Source organism: Plectropomus leopardus, chromosome 13 (genome assembly GCF_026936395.1).
Source record: "Plectropomus leopardus strain MGB_pleo_1.0 chromosome 13, ASM2693639v1, whole genome shotgun sequence".
Lineage (NCBI taxonomy): Eukaryota > Metazoa > Chordata > Actinopteri > Perciformes > Serranidae > Plectropomus > Plectropomus leopardus.
Genome location: NC_142188.1, coordinates 389,443 through 407,500, shown reverse-complemented (window position 1 = coordinate 407,500; position 18,058 = coordinate 389,443). Strand labels below are relative to the sequence as shown.

The window sequence follows — 18,058 nt, the reverse complement described above, 5'->3', positions numbered from 1 at the left end:
CCAGGCGGCGGAGGACCCCACCCTCCGGGCGGCGGTGGTCCCCACTCCTCCGGCGGCAGAGGCCACCCACCGGGCGGCGGAGGGCCCCAGCCTCCCGGCGGCGGAGGACCCCAACCCGGCGGACCCATCGGACCCATCGGGCCGAACGGAGGACCGTCATCTACCGGCGGCCCCTTCGGTGGTCTGCCCCGAGTCGGTCCCATGTCCGCACCGGGGCGAAGCGGCCGTGCGCACGGGGAGCTAGGTGGCTAGGCTAGCTGTGGAGCTAACTGTTTAATCAACACGTCCGGGCGGGAAACTCGTCGGTTAACTCGACCGGGACGTTTCATCCAGTGTCAGTAATTCAGTCAGTCGGTTAATCGTTGCAGAGTTGTATTTTCAGCGGACAGTCGAAATTTTGACGCTGTAGTGTGAACACTCAGCGCCGCAGTATCGGTGTGTTGTTGTTCTTTGGTCAGCGGCGGGCTCTTTCCCGCCTCCAGCTGCCGGGAGGACGAACTGCAGCTTACACCCAAAACCGCCGGCGCCATGTTGGACCGGCTCCGTCCTTCTTTACTGAAGAAACAAGACACCTTTCAAACTTTAAACCTTTCAAACTTGTACAAATTGGCTCAATTTCTTTAAAAAAAAAAAAAAGGAAAGGAAAAACTGGACAAAGACAGTGAGCATAAAAGAGGGAATGACGCAAAAATACAAGAAATTTGTAAAAAAAAAAAAAAAAAAAGAAAAATTACTTTAAAATGAATAAAGAACACACGAACACAGACTTTCCTCTTTGATAAAGCTTATAGTTAGGGCTGGCTCAGACTTTCCTCTTTGATAAAGCTTATAGTTAGGGCTGGCTCAGACTTTCCTTATTGTTAGGGCTGGCTCCCTATGATACACAGAGCTTTGATTAAGCTCTGTGTAGCTTTAAATTCATACTTTTATTTTACTGTTATTGTCACATACATTTACTTCCAAATATTGATATAGCCTACACATATAAAATATATACTGCTATTATTAAAATTTCCCTTATTTGTTATAAATTTAATGAAGAATTCCTGTGGATTTACGAGATACTTAAAGGACATTTTAGTCTTGAAATGAAAGTGATTACAGTGTTTAGTGATGAAATGAAAGTCGTCCTGCAGCGTAGCAGAAAAAGCTTTTATTTAGTTTGCCGTCTGAAGTCGCTCGACTCCAACAAAGAACAGAAAGAACATTATAGAACATCAACAATATGAATATAGGAGCTCTCAAAATTACAGCGAAACAGGAAGTTGGAACATCGTAAATCCCTCGACTTCTTGCAGAACAAACCCAAAGTCGTCCAAACAGCGGCGTCCTCTTAAAGACAGGAAACGGAGCGGCTGACGGAGTCTTTGCTCAGCAAATGACGATAATAAGACTCGATCGATCAGTTATTGCAGTGATACTCCTTCAGATGCATAGAGACATCCAACTCTACAAACATGTAAAAAAAACGTACTGTGAGTTAACCTAAATCATCTCCGTAGTTTCTATTCTTCTTTACTCGCAAACGAAGGCGGCCTCCATCTCCGACAGAAAACCAAGGCAGAACGTGATGAAACAAAGAGTTCACAAAAACTTCAACAGCCTCCCTTTTTTCTCCATTTCTGTGAAAAGCAGCAGCAGGAAAACAAACATTTTGTTCTGTCAAACATCTCAAACTAACAGACGGCTGATCCACGATCAGGTTCAGAGCCCCGCGGCGTCCAAACAGGAAGAGACGGCGAGGAAAAATAACGTTCTGAGATTCAACCCCATTTATAAAAGATCACAAAATAAATCTGAAATTTGAAACGTTTATCTGAACTCTCAACAAAATAAAAACTCTTTCTTGTTTCAAATAATCACTGTAGTTTTAATTCCACTTTACACTGTGTTTTTACTGGTTTCAAACTGGTTTCAGACTGGATTTAACTCTGTTTTACACAGTGTTTTCACTGGTTTCAGACTGATTTGAGACTGGTTTGAATTTCGCTTCACACTGTTTTTACTAGTTTTAAACTGGTTTTAACACAGTTTCGAACTGTCAGTTTTAACCCCGTGAAGCCTGAGCAAACTCGCCCGTCTCTCCTTTCAGAACATTAGAAGGCAAAAAGCAATGGAAAAAGAAATCATAAAGAGTAAAAGTAAATAAGTAAAAGGTACAAGAAAATTACCTGGAAATTAGTAAAAGAAAAATTATTAAGAAAAACAAGTTCAGCTCGAAAAAGTGCTTAAGAATGATAATAACTCTGAAACAATTTTAAATATGTAATTACGACCATGTTAAATATTCTATGTTTTAAATATCTTTTTTTCTCTTTTCCAACGACATTTTTCCCAAGGTTTTTTAAAAATAATTTCTAAATCTACTCATTTCTTGATATTCGGGGAACATTTTCTCCCCAGGTTACTCGTGGTGTTTATGACGGAGATCAGTGTGCTCAGGGTTCAAAGGGTTAAAGAGAAAGGCTGAAAGCAGCACAGGACTTTCAGCTCAGAAGTATTAGAATTGATAGTTTTGTTCCATAATTTAAAGACGTAACTGAGAATTTTGTTGTTTTTTTCTCAGGATGTAAAAATAAACTCAGAACGGTTTGACCCTCGTCCTCTTCCGTACTTTGTTATGAAAACACAGATGGTGAAATACAGGAAGTGGAGAAGCGAGTGCAGCTGTGTTTGGGGTTGGGGGGTTCAGGTGAAGGAGGACGTCCCTCTGATCGTCTCCAGTCCCTCCTGATGTCCTCAGGTGCTGGTCTTTCGCTCTTCCCTCGACTCGTCCGGTCCGGCTCAGTCGAAGGGGCTGAAGTCCCTCTCCAGGTTCTCGGACTCGTCGTCGTCAGAGAAGAAGTCGTCCTCGTCGATGTCGTCCTCGTCGTAGTCCTCGTGCCACTCGGGGACGTACTCCTCATCGTACTCGTCGTCCTCGTCCTCCGCCTCCTCGCCGCCCTCCTCGCCTGCGTAGTTGTTGTTGTCTGATTCTCCGGAGTCCGATGCTCGGTCCGATTTCGACCTGAGAGACAAAGTAATCTAGAATTTACTTTTGTCTTTTGAATAATCTTTTTATTATTCCGGACATCTTAAAAACAACATCAGGAGACACGGAGAGTTTTTCAGAAAGCAGGTGATGTGACTCTGAGTACGTTAACCCCGAGAAGACAGAAACTCTTCTCTGCTCCAGAAAGAGAGTTAAGTCAAACTCTGACTCTGAGTCAGTCTCCATGGTAACTGACTCTGAGTCAGTCTCCATGGTAACTGACTCTGAGTCAGTCTCCATGGTAACTGACTCTGAGTCAGTCTCCATGGTAACCGACTCTGAGTCAGTCTCCATGGTAACTGACTCTGTGAACATATAAAGAAACACAGAGTTTACCTGTCTCCTCCCACCTGAAGCAAATTGTCACACACTGATTGTCCGGATTTTTGCAATTTGATCGATATCGAAGCAGAATTATTACACAGCGTCTTACGTCAGGAGACGATTTTCAGACCTCGATTGGATGTGCTCTGATTCCCCGATGAATATTTGTTATAACGGCACAGTTTTTCACTCAATCATTGATCTTAACATTCTGCGGCCGCACATATCTAATCTCACACAGCGCCTCTCTGCTGGCTCAGTTTAACTCAAATGTTATTTTATAATTAGTATTTTATTGAATTTTCATTTACACAACACCAAGATTTTAGTCTACAAATAAATGACTCTGGTATGGATAAAATAAATTAAAATAAAATAGAAAATTAATATATTAAAAACAATAATTTAAAACAAATCTCCAATAATAAATTAAATTTAAAAAAAACATCCAAAAAGCTCAAATACCAGTTTAAAATAAAAGACAGTAAACCAAATCAATAATAAATATCAGTGAATAAAAGTCCCGTCCCCACACGTGTGTCACCATAATCTAACCCACAATCATCACAGTAACTCTCAGGCCCATAAACAAAGCTCCTGTGGTGTTTTTGCTGTGAGCTTTATATCAATATTAAATATGAATGTCCTCAGCAGGACATGAGTCCAGAGGACATTTATGTGTCCAAACAGCATCCTGATGGCCTTTAAACGACTACGCGTTCAAACGGCCGCCGAACGAAGATTTACTCCGTTTAACGTCAAATACGAATCAAACCAAAGTGAGGTCGGCCCACGATCACGGCGGAGTGAAATCCGTCGACCTTTCTGAACGATGTTTTTATAGATTTCATTTTCAGCTGCTTCAGAGAGCGTTTTCCCCCTGAGGACCTGAACCCAGATGAAGACCAGCATTTATCCTCTCCCTCACTGCTTCACCTGCACGCCGCCGTTTTAATAAAGCGCGCTTAGTGTTCGCTCGACGCACGCGTGCGTTCAAACGTACGCGTTGACACAGACGACACGGGCGGCGATTTTCTCCCATGATGCTTTTCTCTCCTCAGCTGCTGCAGCTGTTACTTTTCTTCCCAAATATGAGCTTGTGTTCTCCGTTGTTGTTTGTGTAGTTGTGTACTCTCACTTTGTTGGCGGCGTCGGTGTTGTTGTTGTTTGTGTAGTTATGTACTTACACTTTGTTGGCGGCGTCGGTGTTGTTGGACAGGTTGGAGGCCTGAGCGGATTCTGGTTCCTGGCTGCTCTTGGACTGATAACCGACCCTGAAGTCCTGGATCACACAGACACACACACACAACCATCACTGACATCATCGCCTCATACTGGGAGCGATGGGAGGAAACTGGTCACCTGGACTCAAAGTAGAGAAAAACCTTACTGGTTTCATATTATACATATACAAAATATATTTAAGGGTGCGTTTAAACTGGTTCCAGACTGGTTTCCAGAAGCTCAGACTGGTTACCTGGGTGGAGTGCTGCAGGATGGCCAGCAGGCGCTCCTGGATGCGTCGGATGAGTTCCAGTCCGGTGTTGAGGTGTTCTGGTTTGAGCAGCCGGACACACGAGGCCAGGTCAGTGCACTGCAGCAAAGTTTCCTCTGGGGACACATACAGCACCAGTAAGACCAGTAAGACCAGTTCAAACAGCACAGACTCTAGTTACAATAAGGGGAGTGTGTGTCTAACCCAGCAGGATCTGCAGGGCGTTGGTGTGCAGGTCCAGAGCCTCCGTCTGCTGCTCCATCACATCCATCTTCTCCGTCTCCTGGTTGTAGTAGCTGTAGACGCAGGAGTAGGCCAGCACCTGCAGACCGCAAGCAGGGCACAGAGAACACATTCAGAGACCTGATCACAGTCTGATGAAGGTGAAGATGATGATAATGATGATGGTGATGATGATGATGGTGATGGTGATGATGGTGATGATGCTGCAATTACCTTCCGAGCCTGAGCGAGGACTTTACAGGCGTCGATGACGAAGGTCAAAGACTTCATCTGCAGAGCCTCGTTTATGGACGACACTTTGTTCTCCAGGTTGATCGCAAAATCCTGAATCACAGACGGAGAGATCAATCACAGACAGAAAGGAGATCCATCACAGACAGAAAAGAGATCCATCACAGACGGAAAAGAGATCGATCACAGACGGAAAAGAGATCGATCACAGACGGAGAGATCAATCACAGACGGAAAAGAGATCAATCACAGACGGAGAGATCAATCACAGAAAAGAGATCAATCACAGACGGAAAAGAGATCAATCACAGACGGAAAAGAGATCAATCACAGACGGAGAGATCAATCACAGAAAAGAGATCAATCACAGACGGAAAAGAGATCAATCACAGACGGAGAGATCAATCACAGACGGAAAAGAGATCAATCACAGACGGAGAGATCAATCACAGAAAAGAGATCAATCACAGACGGAGAGATCAATCACAGACGGAGAGATCAATCACAGACGGAGAGATCAATCACAGAAAAGAGATCAATCACAGACGGAGAGATCAATCACAGACGGAGAGATCAATCACAGAAAAGAGATCAATCACAGACGGAGAGATCAATCACAGACGGAGAGATCAATCACAGACGGAGAGATCAATCACAGAAAAGAGATCAATCACAGACGGAGAGATCAATCACAGACGGAGAGATCAATCACAGAAAAGAGATCAATCACAGACGGAGAGATCAATCACAGACGGAGAGATCAATCACAGACGGAGAGATCAATCACAGAAAAGAGATCAATCACAGACGGAGAGATCAATCACAGAAAAGAGATCAATCACAGAAAAGAGATCAATCACAGACGGAGAGATCAATCACAGAAAAGAGATCAATCACAGACGGAGAGATCAGCCTGATTGATTCGATCCGCTCATCAGTAACAATAACAGGAGGTCAGACAGCTGGTCTGCAGAGGTCAGAGGTCGTACCTTGGCCTGGTGGTGGAAGGTGCATCGCTCGTTATAATCCTGAAACTTCTTCTCCTGTCGTGCCGCTTTACTCACCTGAAAACAACAACAGCACATGTTCACCAAACAGCAGGAGGCTCTCTGATTGGATGGATTCATGTGCGGCCTGTGGTCATGTGACGGCGTGTGGACCAACCATGGCGGAGCAGTTGTAGTAATCCTTGTGTGTTGGTTTCCAGGGTTTGAGACAGCGCCAGCAGAAGCCGTGGTTACACTTGGCACAGGTCATACTGAGGAAGGAGGGAGAGACCGTCATCATCATCTTCATCATGACTATCAGATGTTACAGACGTCCTCCCCAAACACCGGCCGTGTAAGTCGTAGGTATGATCTCTATTTAAGTTTACTGTCATGTGGCGACCTCTAGCCACCGTAGTAATTATGACAGGAGCAAAGAAGGCAGTCAGGTCTCGTCTTATAAAATATTAAACAGCTTCAAGTTTTATAGCTTTTTTTTGGATTTAAAGGTTTCCGATTGATTTGCACAAAACAAGGCCTAATGTTGTTCTTTTAGGTGTGAGGGTTATTCCAGGTGAGCAAACGTACTGCAGACAGCCTTCGTTCTTCTCGATCTGAGCCTGGCAGCTTGGGCAGCGTTTGGAGATGAGCTTGGCGAGGTGTTTGCTCTGAGCCTCCATGTTCATCCCCTCATAGTATCCTCCATCATCCATCCACTGTGACATGTGGCTGCAGCTGGCTGGGTAGTGGGCCTGCAGGGAGGGGTGGGGGGGTCAGTTTGTCCATCGAACATGAAAGTAAATGTCTGTCTGCTGAACCTCCACATGATGTGTTGTACTTACAGTTTGTCGATGATTTCAAGAGATTTTGGAAAAAAAATATAGTATGAAGCTCTTCAGCTGTGTGTGTGTGTGTGTGTGTGTGTGTGTGTGTGTGTGTGTGTGTGTGTGTGTGTGTGTGTGTGTGTGCGCGGATGTTTTTTGCCTTTATCTGATAGGAAAGTTGTAACATGAAAGAGGGAGAGAGGACGACATGCAGCAAAGGGCTGCAGGTTGGAATCAAACCAAAACCAGGTTCATCCACAACGGACAACCATCGGCTAACAAACTTCACAGCAAAGTAAGTCTTTCTCTCTGTGTGTGTGTGTGTGTGTGTGTGTGTGTGTGTGTGTGTGTGTGTTGGTGACCTCTGACCTCGGGAAAGTTGCAGCTAAAGCAGGAGGACCAGCAGCACTTGGAGCAGGTCCCCATGCTGCCCATATTCTCCTTACAGAGGATCTGATCGCAGCCCTGAGGGTTGGTGCACCACGTCAGGTTGGAGCAGCACTCCACGTAACCTCTGAGCAAGGCATTCTCATACTGAGGAGGAGAGAGGAGGAGGAGTCAGTTTCCACTCTGTGAGGCGATGAGCTAAAAAAAGAGCTTGATAATAAAAACTGAAATGAAAGCTATGTTTCAATTTTTATTGACAAGACGAGACGAAAATGTCAGCAGACTATTGGACATTCAAAATGAAAGGATGGCAGAATGGTCAACAGCAGCCGTGCGTGCAATTTTTTTCTAACTCTGTTTAAACAACAGTGCGAGATCGGAGTGCCAGAACTCCAGTAATTAGTCTGCACCAGTTTGGCTGGGCAATATAAAGATATTATATTGTGTCCTGATATGAGATTATATATCATCTTTGATATTGGATGTTATATCGGGAAATGAGATAATTGTGTTCTTTCCTGATTTTAAAGGTTGCATTACAGTGAGGTGACTCTTTTAAGTTTTCAAAACTTATCAGACAGTTCTACCTGTTTTAATAATACTCACCTTTACCCATGTAGTTATATCTAAATTACTGATTATTTTCATAAAAAATAGACATGTTAATATTTTTTTCAAAGTACCAATAGTAATTTTTACAATATTGCCACATCAAAGAGGGCATTTGGGAAAATAAAACTTGTAATGCTTGATTCTGTGTCCCATTTCTGGAATAAATTAAGTGCTTTTAGGGGATTTAAAAATACAGAGATATATATCATGTATTGAGATATAGCCTAAAAATACAGCAATATAGTTTATGCACCAGGACGTTTCACTAGTCTGCAAACACAGATGAAATTTTCATTTTTATTAGTGACTCTGTGAGAGTTAAATCTCCAAACTAACATGTTGCAGATTTAGAAAGAATTCAGGCTGAAATAAAAGTTTTTTTCCTGCTTCTCAACAGTAAGATCAACAAGTCAGAGTTCATATTGAACCTGGGTACAAATCCCAGCAGTCTCAAATTAATTATTTGTGGTGTGAAGGTGTTTGAGACCATAAGTAGGGAGATTCTGAGCTTTGCAAATATTGCTCAGTGGGTGTATGTAAACCTTAACTACCCCTTTAACCTGTCAAAAACTCTGCTGGAGAAATGCAAAAAAATGATGTCTAAATGAAATCTTAAACAGCCTGTCATCTTAATTCTAATTTCCTGCATAAGTCTAACTTGATAAGTTTACATAGAAAAAAACATTATGACTAAAAGTAATAACTACAATTGACTGAAATGTCATGAGTTTTCGCCAATTAAAACGATAAATGCTAACTAAGTGACTAAAAGTAATAAGCATTTTTGTCTCAAGATTAAGACTAAATCTAAAGTAGCTTCCAAAACTAACATAGCTGTGAAGCTGGGTCGTCATGGTAACAGAGGAGGGCAGGACGTTACCTTGGCGATGGTGTCCTTGTCCGTGAGGATGCTGAGGAAGAAGAGCGAGGTGGGCTGAGCCTGGCAGTCTGTGATTGGACAGTTACAGTTCATCACCAGGTTCTGCTCGATCCTCGCCGTCAGGTACTCCTGCCAGCACGACTGTGACAAATGAATAATCAATAATCAGTTATCAGTAACACACTGCTAGCACTATTGTGACACACAGCGATCAATAATCAATAATCAAAAACATTATATATATATATATATATATATATATATCTGTGAGTGTATGTGTGTGTGTGTGTGTAGGGGGGGGGGGTCTGACCCTGCAGCAGTAGTGCATGCAGCTCAGTGATTGGACGGGCTCTGTGGGGGCGGAGCGTGGGCTCAGGCAGACGGGGCAGCTGGAGGCGGGGCTCGGTGGCGGCTGAGGGTTCCTGGACTTGAGGCCGGCTGCCATGATGAGGGCATCAGGGTCATCGGTGTAACGCTGCACCAGCAGGTCCACGTTCCACTTACAGTGAATCAGGAGGTGTTCGGCTCGGTCCAGGTCCAGACTGAGAGTCCCCGACACCTGAGGGGACAAACAGGGACAAACAGGGACAAGGTAAACCCCCATGGTGCATTTCCACTACATGGTACCAGCCCTACTTGTCTCGCCTTTGGCATCGGGTACTTTTCTGGGGTCGTTTCCCATTAGAAGATAGTACTTCCTCAGTGTAGTTGGTTGTCATAGTGACACCATGCGACACTGCTGTGACGTCAGTGGCTTTCGGGAGAGCCCCATTTTCCAGTGCGCACCACTACTACAACATGTCCCCCTGAACGGCTCCAAAAAGGCTTTCAGGGGATCCGAGCTCCTCTTAGTTCCCCGTAATTCAAACTACACACACACACACACACACACACACACACTGGAAACACTCGTGGGCCAGTAAGGTGAGGAATGTTTGCACCTCCTCGAGCAACCAAGGCGTGATCTTTCTGGTTGCCATTTTAGGAAAGAAAGAAAAATGATACAAAACTGCAGCCGCTATGATGGCTTTGCTGTTTGTGCTGTTCACGGTATTCTGCACGTGTGGTGCATTCAAGACACAATGACGCAGTGATGTTTCTCTCTGACCAGTCAGTGGTCTGCAGTGGTCCATGTCACCTTTTTGTACCTCTTAGTACCCGGTCGGTTGTTTTTGGAACCCCAGGAGAGCAGGTACTAAAAAAGGTAGTATCAGGTACCAGGTACTTTTTACTAATTAAAACCAAAACAGGCGATCAGACTAGACTAGGTAGAGTAGAGTAGAGTAGAGCCGCTGCCATGTAGTGGAAACATCTGGTCTTTTTGTGACCAGATTCCTCTGAGGAACCACAGCTGGAAGCACAGCTGCTCTGAGCCAGGCTCATCCACAACAGACGACCTCCAGCTAACAAGCAGCACAACAAAGCAGCTCTTCCTTCCCTTCATGGACTGGTAACGTAACAACTGGGCACATCGTAAGCACAACAGTTCAGCAGGGAGACAATCCGGGTGGCCCCCCAAAAATTTTCTAATTTACAATAAAAACAAAGTGACTGACACTTAAAATTGTGAATTGTTTCGTCCTTTTAGTATTCATAAGGTGCATAAAACAGCATCAAAATAGAGCTTGTTGATCATAATGCCCGTGATTTTGTCATTACCACGGGAACTCTTCGGTTTCACCACTCCAGCTGATCCGGCAGTGCTGCGCTGTGCCGCAACCGATGGGAGTTGACGATTGAGAGAGCGCGGAGCAAAACCGCAGCTGAGCCGCACCGCGACACACATGCAAGCAGTGGAAATCCTGGGTCAGATAACTTAAACACAGATTCTCTAATTTTGCTTTTATCAAAACTGCAGTGGGAGAGGGACTTCATTCTTCAGACGACTGACGGACCACACGTGATCAGGCATGACCTCCTCTGCTCGCCGTGGCTATCGTCTTTCTCTGCTGTCAGCCATTTTGTCTTTGTGTGTTTACAAAGACAGAAGACAAAGAAATGAAACTTTATTGACAGAACAGTCTGACCTGTTGGACAGTCCTCTGCATCAGCTGACGAACTTCCTCCTGCGTCATTGTCCGACCCATTGAGAACAGAACCGCGTCCAGAACGCCGTCCTCAAACTGCCGTGGCGCCGACATCAGACTGAAACACAGAGAGGGAAAAAGGTTCAGTCAGAGCTGACACAGATGAGTGTTTGTGTTTTTATTGGTGTTTTCAGATTAAAGCAAAAGAAAGAAAAGAAAGGCTAATAGAAAAGCATTGGTAACTTAGACCCTGTATTAGTGTGAAGAGAAAAAACTAATAAAACACTCATAAACACACACACACACGCACACACACAAAAAGAATTTTGTTAAAAAAAATAGTTTGCCAATTATAGCGGGTTACATTTCATACATGATATAGTCCATTTCCTCCAAAGTTGTGTATATTGGTCAGATTGCAAGCTTAAAGAAAAAGGTCAGTGTCTAATCGTCCGTTGGTGGCGGGTTTACCTGCAGTCATTTCGTGTGATAGATTTCTTACTTGCAGCCACAATGAGTTTATATAGATTCTTATCTTGGACCACAAGATTGTCTGGAAACAGGTATAATAAGACAAACTGCAGTCAACTTTTATCCCAAAAACAGTATTCATTTCTTCTGTAATCTCTTTCCAAAATGCCAGAATTAAAGAACAATCCCAAAATACATGAAAGTGGTCTGCAATTGTGTTTGTGAATTGTGAAAGTTTTAATCAAAGTTTTAGTCTTCATTGTTGTATTTTACATGTTGTTTCATTAATTCATGTTTCACATAAAATGAAACTGCTCCACATTAGGCATTCAAAGTTAAATTATTTTTTTAAATCAGAATGAACATTGTTTCTCTTTTTTCTTACACAACTGTTAAATTTCCACAGAGAGATTGATTTTCACTCATTTTGTTCATTATTTCTCAATAAAACTGTTAATAACGTGTTCTCAGACTCGACTCCTCCAGGACTCCCACACATTTTCATGAACACAGTTTCAGGACATTTCCATGACTTTTCAAGGATAATAATAGGATAATAGAGTTACAGTTTGCACATCATTTCAGCTGGCGGGCACACAGTCAGCAGAGAAAATGAAGAAACGTATGTGATAGTAAACAAAACATCAGCAACAGCTGCAGATAATAAATTTTGTTTCATTACACAGAAATTAGTTTCACAGTTTCAATACAATTCAATGACATTTTTCCAGAACTTTCAGGGAAACTTTTGGGAAACCTGCTCGGCATGTTTTGATGTTTTTTGTTGTGAAATATTTTGTCTGTTTGGAAAATATCTGTTCATATGATTACAAATTATTAAAATTATTGTTTGGTCTTTCATTCACAGTTTCATATTTTTATTTTCATTTAAATGTTATTTTGCTGTGAAGTCTTGAATAAATAATAACAGAGCAACAGCTCACTATAAATAAGTATATAAATGCAGTAGATTTGAGAATCACAGGAGGCTTCCAGTTGACACATCTTGCAATTTATTACCTTTTTCAATTGCAAATCAAACTTTGTCAGAATCTGGTTTTTCCTTAAAAAAATAATTAATCTGTTCATCTTCAATCGACTGCAGTAAAATGCATCTAGCGAACTAAGAATGCAATTGTATTTTCAGTATTAATAATTTATTTGATAAAAAAATATTTGGCGTCTGTGAATTGATACAATATCACCACGTAAAATATCTCAATACTATGTTGTATTGATTTTTCCCCCATCGCTAAAATTCAGTAAAATCTTTTTTTTTTTTTTCTCTAATCAAACTGATTCATGTTGATCAAAATGAGCTGCAGCAAATTTTCTGATTATGATTAATTGAGTTTTAATTAAATTTTTGATGCTTGATGAATCTTTGAGATGAATTACAGACATCGGTTAAGTCAATTAATGTATGATAATCTTAATTATTACACAATAAGTCAAAATGCAACCAGAAAAGTTTAATTTCTTTATTTTCTCTTTGTAGAAAATGAAACATTTGACATTCTGTGTGTTTTGTGGAGGCGTTACAGGACAGGAAGAGTTTGTTTTCATGAACAAAGACTGAACTCCCACCAGTTTCCAGCTCAGAGACACAAGCAACCAGTCACTCCCAGTCACTCCCAGTCACTCCCAGCTATTCCCAGTCACTCCCAGTAAATTTAAAGAATGATGTCATTTGGTGCTGAAGTTAGGAAGAGTAAAGCTGTCAGACCAGAAAAAAAGGAAATACTCGTGAAATAATGAACTGCAGGTAATAACATGTTAAGTCTTTGTTACAACAAGAAAAAAATCTGTTAAAAAACGACAAGATGACAAGAAAAGTTTGTTTTCTTGTCATCTTGATGTTTGTCACATTTTTCAGTTATTTTCAAATTACAGAAAGTTAACACGAAGAACGAGAAAACTTTCTTGTTAAAACATGAAAATATTTTGTCAAGAGGAGATCTGAGGTGATGATGATCATTCATCATCACCGAGCTCAGCGGAACACGGAAAAAAAACGTGATTTTCCACAGTATTTGTCTCCTCTTCATAATTTTTATTATTATTCTCGTTAATTATTATTATTCTTACTATGGGCCTTATTTCTCGTTTCTCTTCATACGTTTGGCAAATCACAGGTTGTTTTTTTTGGTCAATAAATTACAGAGGGAACAATAAAGATCCGCTGGGTTTGAACTAATGAAACATCGTCTGTTCGCGCCTGCGTTCACTCAGAAACACACCGAGCAGAACCCGAACCAGCTCACTGGTCTGAACTGGTCTGAACTGGTCTGAACTAGTCTGAACTGGTCTGAACTAGTCTGAACTGGTGTGAACTGGTGTGAACTGGTCTGAACTGGTCTGAAATGGTGTGAATCAGGTGTGTGGTGATTGATGTGAGAACAGAGTCCTGTGAGGACAGTGTCCTGTGAGGACAGAGTCCTGTGAGGACAGTCCTGTGAGGACAGAGTCCTGTGAGGACAGTCCTGTGAGGACAGAGTCCTGTGAGGACACCGTGAGAGTAGGGGGTTGGGCTGTAGGGGATGATGATGGAATTAAATGACATGAGTAGACTGAGTGTGAGGTCAGAGGTCACACCTGATGTCAGCCCGGCTGTCTGCGGCGGCGGCGTCTTTCCTGACCTCGGCACGGCTGAAGGAGAACTGGGCCTGGCCTTTCTGCGGCGTGGACGGGTCCTCGGGCAGGAACTCCACAATGTGCGGGTTGTCCTCGCTGCGCCGGACGCAGCCTTTGCTGATGACGTGCATGATGCAGGAGAGCACGTCGCTGGTGCTGCAGCTGAAGCGCCCGGCGCCTGGAGAGCGGGACGCTTCCTGTTTCTGACACGAGTCCAGAACCTGGAGGGGACAGACGGGACGTGATTTCATTAACCTTTTTTGCTGTAAAAAGCATTTTTCCTTCTTTCACTTTAAACCAAAGCATTTCAACTTTTCTGGCAGAAATATGTGCTATGTGTATATCTGAGGACATGTCCCCTCAGCAGGGCGTCCCTCGGCGGCATCCTCTGACCTTGAAGACGAGGTTGTCGATGTGCATCTCCTTCTCCTGCTTCATGATGTGCACGATCAGACAGTAGATGTAGTTCCTCTTCCTCTCCAGCGTCCCCGCCGCGTCCTCGTCCACGTTCAGGTACGTCTGTCTGGGCAACAGCTGGACGGACACTGGGACGCCATCCTTACTGCGAGATGCCACCTGCTGGTTCAACTGCAACACACCTGAGAAGGGACAGAGAGGGGGCGGGGGTAAGGGAGGACGGCAGATTGTAGGTGGTGTGACTGTAGGTGGTGTGACTGTAGGTTGTGTGACTGTAGGTGGTGTGACTGTAGGTTGTGTGACTGTAGGTGGTGCGACTGTAGGTGGTGCATCTGTAGGTGGTGCAACTGTAGGTGGTGCATCTGTAGGGTGGTGTGACTGTAGGTGGTGCGACTGTGGGTGGTCATCTGTAGGTGGTGCGACTGTAGGGAGTGTGACTGTAGGTTGTGTGACTGTAGGTGGTGTGACTGTAGGGAGTGTGACTGTAGGTTGTGTGACTGTAGGTGGTGTGACTGTAGGGGGTGTGACTGTAGGTGGTGTGACTGTATGTGGTGTGACTGTAGGTGGTGTGACTGTAGGTTGTGTGACTGTAGGTAGTGTGACTGTAGGTAGTGTCACTGTAGGTGGTGTGACTGTAGGTTGTGTGACTGTAAGTAGTGTGACTGTAGGTGGTGTGACTGTAGGTAGTGTGACTGTAGGTGGTGTGACTGTAGGTTGTGTGACTGTAGGTGATGTGACTGTAGGTTGTGTGACTGTAGGTAGTGTGACCGTAGGTGGTGTGACCGTAGGTTGTGTGACCGTAGGTAGTGTGACCGTAGGTAGTGTGACTGTAGGTAGTGTGACTGTAGGTAGTGTCACTGTAGGTGGTGTGACTGTAGGTTGTGTGACTGTAAGTAGTGTGACTGTAGGTGGTGTGACTGTAGGTAGTGTGACTGTAGGTGGTGCATCTGTAGGTGGTGCAACTGTAGGTGGTGCAACTGTAGGTGGTGCAACTGTAGGTGGTGCATCTGTAGGGTGGTGTGACTGTAGGTGGTGCGACTGTGGGTGGTCATCTGTAGGTGGTGCGACTGTAGGGAGTGTGACTGTAGGTTGTGTGACTGTAGATAGTGTGACTGTAGGTAGTGTGACTGTAGGTAGTGTGACTGTAGGTGGTGTGACTGTAGGTTGTGTGACTGTAGGTGGTGTGACTGTAGATAGTGTGACTGTAGGTAGTGTGACTGTAGGTGGTGTGACTGCAGGTTGTGTGACTGTAGGTGGTGTGACTGTAGGTGGTGTGACTGTAGGTTGTGTGACTGTAGGTTGTGTGACTGTAGGTAGTGTGGCTGTAGGTAGTGTGACTGTAGGTGGTGTGACTGTAGGTTGTGTGACTGTAGGTAGTGTGGCTGTAGGTAGTGTGACTGTAGGTGGTGTGACTGTAAGTTGAGTGACTGTAGGTTCATGTGACTGACCATGACTCGGCTCCTCGGGTTGGCTGCAGGTCAGCAGTCCTTTAGGGCCGGTGAGCGGCAGTATGGCGTGCAGCAGAACGGCGGCTGATAGGCCGGTGGCCTGCAGCAGAGCGTTCACTGACACTTCCTGCAGAGAGAGACAAACACACAGAGCCTGACGTCAGTGAATGCACCGCACACGTCTGTAACATGTATGAGATTGTATGAAACAAACCTGTTGCGTGTTGAAGTGCAGCAGGATGAACATCTGCAGCGTGGACACGTGAAGCGTCCAGCAGCCGAACTGCAGCTCGGCGTGACCGAGCCACGTCCACTGCAGCCGCCGCGGCTTCGAGTGACTAAGACCGTAAATGGACTGACCTGAGGACACAGAGACACACAGACAGACAGACAGACAGGGGGACATTACACTCACATTCAGGTTCACATGTATCATACGGAGAGTCCGGAGTGCCAATGACCACCTCATTTATCTCCTGCTTCACTTTTAAAAGACACATTTTACACCGTTTTTCTCAAAAAAGCCGCCACTTTTTACAGCATTTTAATGTTTCCAAATAAAGAAAAAGTAAAATGTTTTTTTCCTCTGTGAATAAAAAATATTTTAAAATAATTTAAAATATTTACTGGCATTTTCAAATTCATCGTTTTTTTTTTTTATTCTGTGAAAATCATGTCCTTTAGTTTTGGTTTTCTTCTCTTTAAAACCAGAGTGCAGACTGTGGGTGTTGAACTGGGTGAACTGGTACTGACTGTGGGTGTTGAACTGGGTGAACTGGTACTGACTGTAGGTGTAGAACTGGGTGAACTGGTACTGACTGTAGGTGTAGAACTGGGTGAACTGGTACTGACTGTGGGTGTAGAACTGGGTGAACTGGTACTGACTGTAGGTGTAGAACTGGGTGATCTGGTACTGACTGTGGGTGTAGAACTGGGTGAACTGGTTCAGGTAGGAGCAAAGTTCAGCTGGAAAATGTTTGGTGGGGTCGTCCAGGAAGCAGAGCGAGGACACGGGCCAGCAGCGAGGAGACAGAACCAGAACCTGGATCTCGGCCTCCTCCTCTGACTCCGCCCACACCTCCTCCATCGTCTACGGCGACAGCAAAGGGACAAAGTTAGAGCTGAGATCTGCAGAAGCCGAAGAGAGCAATGCGCGTCAGGTAAACTTGAGTCGCACCTGGTCGTGCTCCTGCAGGCAGCGGTCCAGCTGCTGCAGGCGGTACAGGTGAAACTCCTGCTGCAGCTCCGCCGACTCGCTCAGGTTCTTCAACATCTGCTGAGGGAAGCGACTCGGGAAGCAGCTGCCGATCTGATCGATGACGGCGCTCTCCAGCCACACGTTGCCCTGAGCCAACAGCCGGTCGCCTAAGTAGTACCTGCAGACAGAGGGGGTCAGCGTTCAGACCGCCGCGCTTAGTCAGTGGCGTTGCCTTGGTAACATTTTGTAGTGGACTGCCTTGGCGTGGTCTTTTCATTTTCCCCTTGGGAAAACTCCAGAACTCAACTTTGCCTTTGCAAGTGGGGGACGCGTCAAGACACTGTTTTATGAACCCAAAGAATTTAACAGAGGGTTCTAGAAGAACTTTAGTGAGACTCCCTGCTGACACCTGCAAACAGGGTCGCCTTTAAACCGCAGAAAGGTGCTGCACGTGACAGACAGTTCTTGAAGGTCCGCAGGATGTAAGACATCCAAACGACCTCCTGGGGTCACTCGGACATGCAAAGAACCGTCGTTTATCAACTTTCTTTGATACAAGGACTGAAGTTTGGTGTAGAGGACTGGAGATGCAGTTCTACCAAGACTTTGGGAAGGACAACAAGATTAAATGATGGTCCTCATTCTGAAATTTAATCCTCTGTCTACCTGTCCCTCTCTCTCTCTGTATCTCTCAGTCTTCGTCTTTCTCTCTGTCTCTCCCTTGCTGTCCCAGTCCACACTCTGACAAACAAACAGATGTCCTCCACTCTCAGGACATGTAAACTCATTATGCGTTCTTGTGCGACCAACATTTGACAGGACCGCTTGGACCGAAGTTGTGGATTAAGGT

At 44.4% G+C, this 18,058-nt stretch overlaps 2 protein-coding genes across 5 annotated transcripts in view; both read right to left on the bottom strand.

Moving 5' to 3' along the window:
- LOC121964962 (uncharacterized) overlaps positions 1 to 487 on the bottom strand; it is a 28,117-nt gene extending 27,630 nt beyond the window's left edge. The window contains exon 1 of one of the 2 annotated variants that reach the window (XM_088086898.1): positions 1 to 487. This exon is cut by the window's left edge and continues 544 nt beyond it. In XM_088086898.1, the coding sequence (XP_087943024.1) occupies positions 1 to 203 (203 nt within the window). In that variant the 5' untranslated portion in view covers positions 204 to 487. The other variant, XM_088086897.1, reaches the window with a different exon arrangement.
- A 646-nt stretch (positions 488 to 1,133) lies between these two features.
- cul9 (cullin 9) overlaps positions 1,134 to 18,058 on the bottom strand; it is a 45,709-nt gene continuing 28,784 nt past the window's right edge. For all 3 annotated transcript variants that reach the window (XM_088086894.1, XM_088086895.1, XM_088086896.1), the window contains 18 exons: positions 17,188 to 17,386; positions 16,929 to 17,100; positions 16,225 to 16,370; positions 16,011 to 16,137; positions 14,539 to 14,744; positions 14,107 to 14,366; positions 11,041 to 11,158; positions 9,324 to 9,572; positions 9,014 to 9,154; positions 7,504 to 7,668; positions 6,899 to 7,062; positions 6,489 to 6,582; positions 6,314 to 6,388; positions 5,307 to 5,417; positions 5,055 to 5,172; positions 4,833 to 4,966; positions 4,543 to 4,637; positions 1,134 to 3,007 (listed from right to left, as the gene is read on the bottom strand). In XM_088086894.1, the coding sequence (XP_087943020.1) occupies positions 2,785 to 3,007; positions 4,543 to 4,637; positions 4,833 to 4,966; positions 5,055 to 5,172; positions 5,307 to 5,417; positions 6,314 to 6,388; positions 6,489 to 6,582; positions 6,899 to 7,062; positions 7,504 to 7,668; positions 9,014 to 9,154; positions 9,324 to 9,572; positions 11,041 to 11,158; positions 14,107 to 14,366; positions 14,539 to 14,744; positions 16,011 to 16,137; positions 16,225 to 16,370; positions 16,929 to 17,100; positions 17,188 to 17,386 (2,797 nt within the window). In that variant the 3' untranslated portion in view covers positions 1,134 to 2,784. The remainder of the gene's footprint in view (positions 3,008 to 4,542; positions 4,638 to 4,832; positions 4,967 to 5,054; positions 5,173 to 5,306; positions 5,418 to 6,313; positions 6,389 to 6,488; positions 6,583 to 6,898; positions 7,063 to 7,503; positions 7,669 to 9,013; positions 9,155 to 9,323; positions 9,573 to 11,040; positions 11,159 to 14,106; positions 14,367 to 14,538; positions 14,745 to 16,010; positions 16,138 to 16,224; positions 16,371 to 16,928; positions 17,101 to 17,187; positions 17,387 to 18,058) is intronic.